This window comes from Centroberyx affinis, unplaced genomic scaffold (assembly GCF_046629955.1).
Source record: "Centroberyx affinis isolate AG114_WGS23_722 - 3 ecotype Tasmania unplaced genomic scaffold, CSIRO-AGI_Caff_v1 ptg000362l_1, whole genome shotgun sequence".
Lineage (NCBI taxonomy): Eukaryota > Metazoa > Chordata > Actinopteri > Beryciformes > Berycidae > Centroberyx > Centroberyx affinis.
The window spans coordinates 121,273-131,338 of record NW_027279033.1 but is presented as its reverse complement, the minus strand read 5'-3'; the positions used below and the strand labels follow the sequence as shown (position 1 = coordinate 131,338).

The 10,066-nt window shown below is 45.1% G+C and overlaps 1 protein-coding gene across 1 annotated transcript; it reads right to left on the bottom strand.

Moving 5' to 3' along the window:
• Nucleotides 1–4,170: 4,170 nt before the first annotated feature.
• On the bottom strand, nucleotides 4,171–8,906 carry LOC139641316 (LIM domain transcription factor LMO4-B). Its single transcript, XM_071515635.1, has 5 exons — nucleotides 8,581–8,906; nucleotides 7,458–7,703; nucleotides 7,279–7,375; nucleotides 6,576–6,734; nucleotides 4,171–5,550 (listed from the first exon to the last, which is right to left on the bottom strand). The coding sequence occupies exons 2-5, from the start codon at nucleotides 7,670–7,672 to the stop codon at nucleotides 5,542–5,544; spliced, it is 480 nt and encodes a 159-aa protein (XP_071371736.1). The 5' UTR covers nucleotides 7,673–7,703; nucleotides 8,581–8,906; the 3' UTR covers nucleotides 4,171–5,541.
• Between the last annotated feature and the right edge of the window lie 1,160 nt (nucleotides 8,907–10,066).

Sequence of the window (10,066 nt, the reverse complement as noted above, 5' to 3'; positions counted from 1 at the left end):
GAGAGCCAATACACTAGTTAACTCACATTTATCTCTCTCTCTCTTCCTCTCTTTCCCTCTCTCTCTCTCCGTCTCTCTATCTCTGAACACACCGTCCCTCAACCGTGTCCAACAGTGACAGCCGTGGGTAATGACAGTCGAACGCTCGCTCGCTTCCTCATTTACTCGGCGCTGGCAGTGTAACAGTTCAGCTCAGAACTCTTAAGTGCTTGTTAATTTAATATGCAAATAAGTCTCTTGTCAATCTTGAATGCATTTTAATGAAAAACGCTCCTGCTCTTTCCACAGGGGGCTTCTTGCAGGTTGACTGTAGCCGTGTGTGGGTGTGTGTGTGTGTGTGTGTGTAGGGGGGGGTGAAAAGGGGGGCAGAGGCAGGGGCCGAAAGGATAGCGTCGGAACACGCATGACCCCCCCCCCCCCTAAAACATGCCAAGCACACGGATGCCGCCGTCACACTCCCTGCGACCCGTGTTCCCGGCAGATAGCGTTTTTTTTTTAAAACACCGAATCAAGGGTGGGGGTGGGGGAGGGGGGGCAAACACAAAGCGTCGGCCTGCACAAACACGATAGAGTGACACACACACACACACACACACAGAAAGAGTCAAATCCTCTACCCACATCCCTCCATTAATGACAGACCTTAGCTCAACCTTTGCTACACATGGGGGTGTGTGTTGAAAGTAAGGTGAGCGTGTTATTGGGGAGGTGGAAGAGGGGAGGTGGGGGGGGGGGGGGGGTGGATTGCAGGCGGTGTTAAGTCAAGCAGGAACCCTCAATGTTGCTAATTTATTTACAGATTTAATTAGATGGATAGAGCCCTCACAGATATAAGAAAGAGAGGAGAGATGTTGCCAGCGTTACAGCACTTTAATTATGGTAGCAGGCTCCTGATCCCTGCGCTCCGCTGTCTGGGGAGCCAGTTAATTAAAATCCTCATTATTTTACTTTTAATTAGTTCCCCCCTCTTTTGTTTCCTTTCACCATATGGCCGTGTTCGTGGTCAAATTAACGTAATTGAGCTATTAAGCCGATCACTTTAATTATTCAAAGCGTTCCGATTGGCCGGGAGAACTCCCCCCCCCCACCAACCCACCCACCCACCACCCATCCTCTACCCCCCCCCCACCACCCTCCTTCCCTGACATTCCTGCGTGAGGTTCGGAGTTGTAAAAGTCGCTCTCTCTTTGTCATTATTGCCTCTTTCGACTCTCTCCTCTCTCTTCCCCCCCACCCAAACGCTGTGAGACAAGTGAGTTATGGCCGCAACATGCCTGACTTTCCCCTAACATGTTCCCGGCGCCGTCTCGTGTTTCGTTACCCCCCCCCCGTTTCGCCGTGCGGGTTACGCAACGGAGCGCCACGCCAGTTACTCAGAAAAATGATTGAGACGCTTAACGTTAACGGGAACGACAAACGAGGCTCCTTCTCGCCTTCTTCTCGGTCGTCTGGGATGGGAAGAGACCCGTAAATAGCCCATATACCCCGTCTTTTGACACGCTACCATAGCATTTACATTCTTGGATGGTTGGGAGAACGGCGACAACCAGATGGTTTCAAAGCGAACATCCTGCTTTGAGCTGCATGGCCTGAGGGCGAGGCAGGGAGCATGGTACAGTCATACCTGTCCATCATCCTCTGCCCATGTCAGAAGACTGTGTTTTTCTGCAGTGCTGTAGAATGATTTCTACTATAGGGGTATGGGATGACGTATCGAAATTCAATATATCGCGATACTAAAATGTGACGATACGTATCGCGGGGCGGAAAAATTAATCGCGATATTATAGGGCTGGGCGATAATTCAATATTATCGTCTTTCAGTGGAATCATATCGAGATGATATGAAGATATTTTAATATTGTGACACACATTTCTGCTGTCTAAATTGATGATGACAAGCAAATTTTGCTTGAAAACTCTCATAAAATGAGGTATGGTAGGAATATTATTTGAATATTTCTGTTTTGTTTGACATCACACCTAACATTACCATTTGGTCCAATGAGATGAACATTCATTTGATTATTTAACAATACATGAACCATATCGTGGTATATATTGATATCGAGATAAATCCTTATGATTATCGTGATATTGATTTCAACCATATCGCCCAGCCCTACGATATTAGCTGCATTTTACTCTGCTGTAGTAAACGCAAATGAGTAAACACGACTTTCCCATCACAATTTCACAAGCTCTCCATCCAAATTATATTATTGTCACTTTGTAATGGCATTTTGAAATTGTTGTTTACATTCTAGTGAGCTCAGAAAGATTTGTGGCTCAGAAATAAACATAATCAGACTTTGTTGTCATTGAACTTTTAATTACTGTATCGTATCGTGAAGATAAGAATATCATCCCATCTCTACTCTTAAAACCCTCAAAATGGCATATTTCCTGATTCGCCCCATAAAGGATCCTCACTCTAAAACTGTTGGATGCAACTTCAAAATACAAAGTGTCATAAATGTCTCTTTTGCTACTCTATAACAGTGACTTTCAACCCTTTTCATATCAAGGACCCCTAATTTAGTCTACATTAGGGCCACGGACCCCCATTTGATGAGATTTTCTCTCTTAGACCCAAATCTGAAAATATTTTAGATAACATAAATTCATATTATGTTAAATATGAACTTTTGTCCACAATTCCATGACTATCTGAATTGTAGGTAGAGAGATAACAGTGAAACTATGATCAAAATAGTCACTCTTCTACATTCTATAATTGTTCTTATAAATGAAATAATGAAGTTTAACAATTCATCAATTTTCTGGGGACCCCTGGAATGCCCCTCAAGGGACCCCTGGTGGTCCCCGGACCCCACGTTGAGAACCACTGCTCTATGATACAATAGTGAATCGATCTATATCACGTTTCATGAACGCTTTTCTATTACTGGACACGGTGCTAGACACACTGTTTTGATTGACAGGTGATCTCTGGGAAGTGCAGTGCAGAAACACACCAGCAAAGACGGAGACTGAAATTGAAGAAAAACTAGAACGAGAGTCTCACCGATTTAACCGGGAACTTTAAACATAATTGTGAAAGTGGACTGTGTGTTCTCCTTTGGCCAAAGCGGGACGGCCTGCCACTGAGATCTGATCTGTCAGCTCGCTCCAAAAAGCCCCCTCGGCCCTGGCCTCCCCACACACACACACACACACACACAGAGAGAGCGGCCTTAGCCATCCGACAGAGCGGGCCAGGCTCCGGGGCATCAGAAGCGGGAGCGCGGCGGCGGCCATCTTGGATCCGTATCACAGGGAGCGTCTGGTTGCGGGCGGCGGGCGGGCGGGCGGTGGCCCCTCTTCCTCTTCATCGCGCGGCGGTGTAAAAAATATCCCCGGCATCATCTTCGCGTCTTCACACAGCGCGAGGTGGAGGAGCTCAGGCAATTACACTCATCTGCATGTGTTAATATGATTAATTAGCGGGAATAAACACTTTCCTATGACACAGGCTACATGGTGAGCCACACACCTGCAGACGCTCTGATAAAAGACAACGCCTCGTGGCAAAGAGCCTTTTCATGAGACCCGCTAATTGGCATCTGAAAACGTTCCGGCTAATTAGGGAAAGGCAGATGAGGCTTGATTGGTTTGAATGCAAAGTGTAACTTGCGGTGCGGTGGGACTCGGGAATGTGCCGAGGTTTTTCTCTTTCTCCGCCATCACGATACAAAGATAATTGTAATTGTGAACATTTGCATACGTTAATGAATTTGCGTGACGCTTCCTGATCAGACGTGGAATAAATAATTGATGCGGTATCAGCACCTACCATGACAAGTGGGACTTTTTTTTTTTTTTTTTTTTTTTTTTTTTATATCCTTCCCCCCCCCCCCTCTTTTCGAAATAGCTAAGCGCATTAAGGTGCAAGTTTGATGGCTGCCGCGCTCGCAGGCAAGGTGTGAAAGTGGAGCAGATGCTATCTTCTGCCTCCTCCTCCTCCTCCTCTTCCTCTCCACGCAAAGATTAGCTCCCCACCTCCGACGGTATGCTGAGACTTAAAGTTTTTACGTCGCGTTAGACAAGGGGGGGTAGAGCGAATTAGATCGAGAAAAAAAAAAAAAGAAAAATCCAGAAGCCACGCGGAGAACAAAGAGCTGCGATGGGGGAAACAAACCGGGCTGTGCGGGGTGCTTTAATTGCAACATGGTAAATAGTAAATACATCAGATTGTTTCAAATGCCCTGGATGTAGAGGGGAGTGGAGGGGAGGGAGGGCGGGGGGGGGGCACTCCCCTTTAATTAGCCTGCTTTCTAGATTAGGCTTTATTAGAGGCAAGGCAGCCACCCAGCCAGCCAGGCAGCCACGGGATATGCCCCAAGTTCAGCCTCCCAGGAGCTCCAGCAGCACAGATACAGGGCTCATGTTTAATTGCTTCTGTAAATGGTCAGAGCTCAAGCCCCCTAATTCCATTCCTCGGGTAATCAGGCATGTATTCGCCATACAGGGCTAAAGAGAGAGAGAGAGAGAGAGAGAGAGAGAGAGAGAGAGAGAGAGAGAGAGAGAGAGAGAGAGAGAGAGAGAGAGAGAGAGAGGGAGAAGAGAGAGAGAGAGAGATCCACTGCACTAGGTACCATGCAATACCACAGTGCCACTCTAATGCCGCTAAGGGGCTTCAAAATGACCTCAGTTCGCCTTGTGACATGTTACAGGAAAATCTTTTTAATAGGATTTTTTTTTTTTTTTTTTTTTTTACTCCACATGATTTTTTTGTTGTTGTTGTTGTTTTCACACATTGAACAGGCATCAGATGCGATAAAGAAATCAAACTCTACAGAGGGAAAAAAAAACAAAAAAAAACAACAACGAGACCTTCATTGGAAAATGTCAATGCTCCTTTCTACAGGGTGTCTGAAAAGTCATGATAATCATAGGAATTTGTTTTTTTTCTTGTTGCACTTTTCCCTACACACAGGTGTCAAGGTGGTGGAGTGGGGGGGGGACGGAGTTGTAGGTTCGAATCCCACTTTCCCGACAAGTTTCCCTATGATTTTTGGACGATTTTTCGGACACCCTTTGATTTCTTAGCCCCCCCCGGGCCGAAATCACATTCAAAAAAACGCTCAGTCCTCAGCGTACAAGATCCCAGATTAACATTTTACAACAGAGAGATCAAGAGTTCAGCGAAGACACCGACGCTCGGAGGAGAAGTGTGAGGGGGGGATGGAGATGGAGGGAGGGTGGGGGGGGCAAAAAACCGGTAGTCAAGCGTTCATTCAAAGCGTCTCTTCCGGTTTTATCCGTCATCGCTTTTTTCCCTTCCGGCGGTTCCTTTTTAGTCCTAACCGGGCCCCCCCCTCGCCAGTATATGTAGTCCACACATGAGTCTCGGGCATGATGGCACAGACCCACCTTAACATCGATCACAACATGAAAAAAAACGGGACTTTGTATGCGGGATATCTCTGGGACGATGAGGAGAATCCACGACGGCGGCGTCGGGTAGCAGGGGGGGGGTGAGGAAGAAGTGCGGCGAGGAGGAGTGAAGCGAGGGAGGAGAGGAGAGGAGAGGGCCGCTCAGCATACCTACAGCCAAGAGAGAGAACGGGGGGGGGGGGGTAAAAAGGGTAAGAGCGATGCCAAGGAGGACACAATCTGTTCATATGTACGGCCTTCTGTAGAGCTGGCAAAAATAATGCGATAATAAAAATACAACGCTATACAATAAGATGCATCGTGATATTAGGCTAATGTGTGCAAACAGCATAAGAAGCAATTCACTTTGTCATATGTTTAGATTTTTGATCATTTTTCACTATTTCATACTGCATATATTTCATGTTTTTTCATATTTTTTTCATATTTTTTTATTTATCTCATGTTTTTTAGTAAATAATAGTTCATTTTTTTCCATACTTTTCATTCATACATTTGCACATGACACAGTCTAGTGTGGAAACTGTCGGGCGCATTATGATAAATACCTCCCATTTGGCTATATTCTTATTTATACCCACTTTTCTTAGCTGCGTGTTATTGATATTATTATTACTATTTCCTGCCGCAACAACCCCATTTTCCCCACGGGGATCAACAAATTTCGTCTTTGTCAATTTCAGTGAACACCAACATATAGCATGTGATACCACCATTACAGAACAGTAGGGATGGGATGATATATTGACATTCAATATATCGCAATGCAAAAATGTGACAATATGTATCGTGGTTATTAGTAATCACAATTGAGACGACATGACCATCACAATTTCACTCACAGCTCTCCATCCAAATTATATTATTGTCACTTTGTAAAGACATTTTTAAATTGTTGTTTACATTCTAGTAAGCCAATAGAAAGATTTGTAAACATAATTCTGCACAGTCAGACTTTATTTATTACATCGTATCGCGGTTGTATCAAATGCAGAGTTATGTTTATAATATCATATTGTGTATCAGATGGTATCGTGATATAAGCTGATCATCCCATCCCTACAGAACAGCATTGCTGACATGAGGAGAATCTACATCCTGCACCAAATACTAGACTATCATGATTGCAACCCTGTTTATCCCCCCCCCCCCCTCTCCACCGATCCTCCTCTCACCTTCTGGTCTGTCAGCACAGAGTTGCTCTGAAGTGGGGGCAGGTGGCTGTTGAGCAAGGCAGCGCCGGGTCTGTCGTGCTCGCAGAAGATTGTACCGTTGACGTAGTGGAAGCGATCGCCGGGCATCAGTCTGTTTCTACAGGTGGCACAGCTGAAACACTGGGGGTGGGGGGGTGGGGGGGCAGAGGAAAGAGAGGGCATGGGTCACCGGTTAGTCCATCAGCAGCCGTTTAAAGGTACAGAGAAGCCAGTCAGAGCGTCAGCATGCAGTTTGAAATTCAGAAATACAGCAACAAATATAGAAATTTACACGAGAAAACTCTACAGGTGCGAGAGAGCGAGGGGAATTATTGGTCAGTCTGAAATACAGTAAGACCGAGCTAAACTGAGCCTTGATCTGAAGGGTGAACACGAATCAAAACATGAAATATACGTCTAGTTTGTCGTCGAAATGCCTTTTTAAAGACGCATTAACGGGATCAAACGGCTAGAGGGGCTCCATATTTTAAAGGGGAAAAGAAATAGGCAGAAATAATTGGGGATGGCCGCGATTCCTCCTCCTCCTCCTCCTCCTCCTCCTAATATCGAGGGGGACGTGCCCGCCCCCGCCCCTGCCCCTGCCCCTGCCCGAATCTCCCCGCCCACGCCCAGACGTTTCCCGTCAAAACGAGCGGCGGGGGGGAGGCCCTCCGAGGATTTTTACCTTGAGGTGGTAAACGTTCCCCTGTGCCCTCATCACCATCTCGTTGGCCGGGATCGACTGGCCGCAGGCGCTGCACGCCCCGCTGTGCCCGAACAGTCTGGGAAAAAAAAACAGCTTCAGCTACAAAAACACCGGCGGCTTCACTCATCTCCTTCCTCTTCGTCATCCTCCCCTCTCACCTGATGTAGTCGCTCCGGCACAGGATCATGCCCCCTTTGCTGTAGCAGGTGGTGCCGATGTCGCCCAGCTGGGCCTGGCAGCACGAGCACTTGAGGCAGCGCGTGTGCCAGTAGCGCTCCATGGAGAAGAGGAGGAAGCGGTCGGCGATCTTGCCCCCGCAGCCCGCGCACGCCCTGGGCGCCGGCGGCACGCCCGGCGCCTGGCTGTTCACCATGCTGGGCCCTCGGCGGCGGCGGCGGTGGCGCCTGGGGGGTGGGGGGGGTTGGGGGTTTAGAGAGGGGAGAGAGACGTTTAGAGAGGGGCGGAACAGTAGTATAGCGGAGGGTAAACCCAGCTTTTTTTTTTTTTTTTTTTTTTTTTTTAAAGGCTGACGTCAATATTCATGACATAAATTCATAGTAGATATAGGATGTGATGTCACACACTGATGTAAGTGATGTGAGGAAAGGGGCTTTTGAGCGTCAATGAATGCTTTTCTGTACATATCATTGGTTTCTGATTCTATTGGTGGTTCTTTAATAATAATAAATCACCACTACATCATTACACCACAACAGCCCTATCCACTGCCACTGTGCTCTGACAAAAACCCTATATAGGTCTTCAAGCCAGAATGATGGGAACTGGCTGATAACAGATCAGTTCAGGAGCTGTAACAGGTTGATTCGAACAATAAAGGGCAGTAAAGAAAATGGATTTTCACAGGAATTCATTGATATTTCACTACATATCACAAGAAAATCAAATATCACAGTCTTGTTCATGTAAATACTAGCAACAATATATCAGTAGCAACTCCTGTAATGACTAGCAGAGGGAAGAACAGTTTCTTTGGCGTCAACATTGTATCAACAATGTATTTGATGCGCATGTGAAAAAAAAAAAAAAAAAAGGTGAAGTCCCCAAATGGGACTGTTGGAAAAGTGCCAGTTTGGAGTCAAAATATGCTAATGGGAATACACAGAAAAGCAATACCTCAGCATTTACACAGCACTATTCCAGTTATTTTGCCTTTAGTGTTATGCTTTAAGCTAACCCCAGAAAAGGCTATAGAAGGGTAACGTTAGAAGGACGCTTTCACGAGGAATTTACGTACGGAGGAGGAGAAAAAAAAAACCTTACCTTGACGAGCCAGAGGTTTTTCCTGTGGAGAAGTTTGAGAAGCCCGGACAAAATATATATATATATTCAGAAGAAGCACGAGCCGCTTCGAAGTTATATAACCGCGGTTAGACTTGACATGTTCTGGTTTCCATCGCTTTTCCGGAGCATGGCAAAAGCAACACAACAAAGGTGATAGTTGGGGAAAAGTCTCTCCCGACGTCCGCGAGCCGCTGAGAAAGAGCTAAATGTAGCCGTGGGGAGGCGACACGAGGCGGCTTCGGTTCCCGTTCCTCCTCCGTTATATCTGCCTGTCTATCAGCATGCCTTCATCTGTCTCTAATGCTTTTGACAGCAACACTATTCATCAAATTGCGCAAGAGGCTATTTAAATTACCGAGCGGTGATGTAGACTACATGAAGCGCGCGGCGGCCAATGGGAGAGCAGTGGGCGTGGCTGCAGTCAAAATGATTTATGGGTGTATAGTGGCTTATTAATATTCACATTCACACCCATTAAGATCCCCATAGGTTTTTAACAGCATGTATGGACTGTATTGACATGTATGGAAATCAGCTATAAAAAAAAAACATAAATGATGGTACAAGATTTTTATGGTTTACAACCATGTAGACCATAAATCTCTTGCATCCTTTAATGTATATGTAATGTGTACACATGTGGAGGAAAGGTGTGTAAAAAAAACAAAGTCCACTATCATAAATGTTCTAAATGGATTTATTGATCATAAATGCACCATTCAAATTCTTGAAATAAGTTGATTTGCAATGGAAACAAGTGAAATTATGTCTTTTATTTGTTTTAAGAAAAATAAGATTTGAAGACTCAATAGGTGGATATTTTTTATATAATCTATATAAACCGAGATACAAATCTTTTACATTTCCTCCATATATTATATGTGTAAATATATACGTGTATATGCATATATGGAGGAAATGTAGGCTATGTCAACACTACAAAGGGTCTGCTTCACATACAGTATGTTCATGTCTATTTTAATAAGACATTTACTCTCATATTCTGTTCTGAAAATAAGTGAAAAATTCAAATTGTCCCTGATGCAGTTTCACTTGTCTCAGGGATTTTCTAGTGTCAATACCTTGAAACAAGGCAGAATAACACAGATCACAACAACACTAGAGTATTAAGAAAATGTCACTTTCTGAATCTAGTCATTTAGTTCATTTAATTTCAATGATCTCACCCCATGTGCAGATTGTTCACTTGTTTTCAAAAATTGAATTTTAAAACTCAATACGAGATTAACAAATTATAACTTGATGGTCTTTAACTTTATTGTTATGCCACACGATTATGTTGGAAGAAGGTGGTGTGTGTGTGTGTGACTGTGTGTGGGCGTGTCTGTGTGTGTTAGAGAGGGGTGCTTTTTTTTTTGCCCCGGTCTTTGGCACCCATGGGTGCCCGGTGTGCTGTGACTGGACCCCATGGGTGTCCTTTGCCACCCTTTGTGGAAGCCCCAAC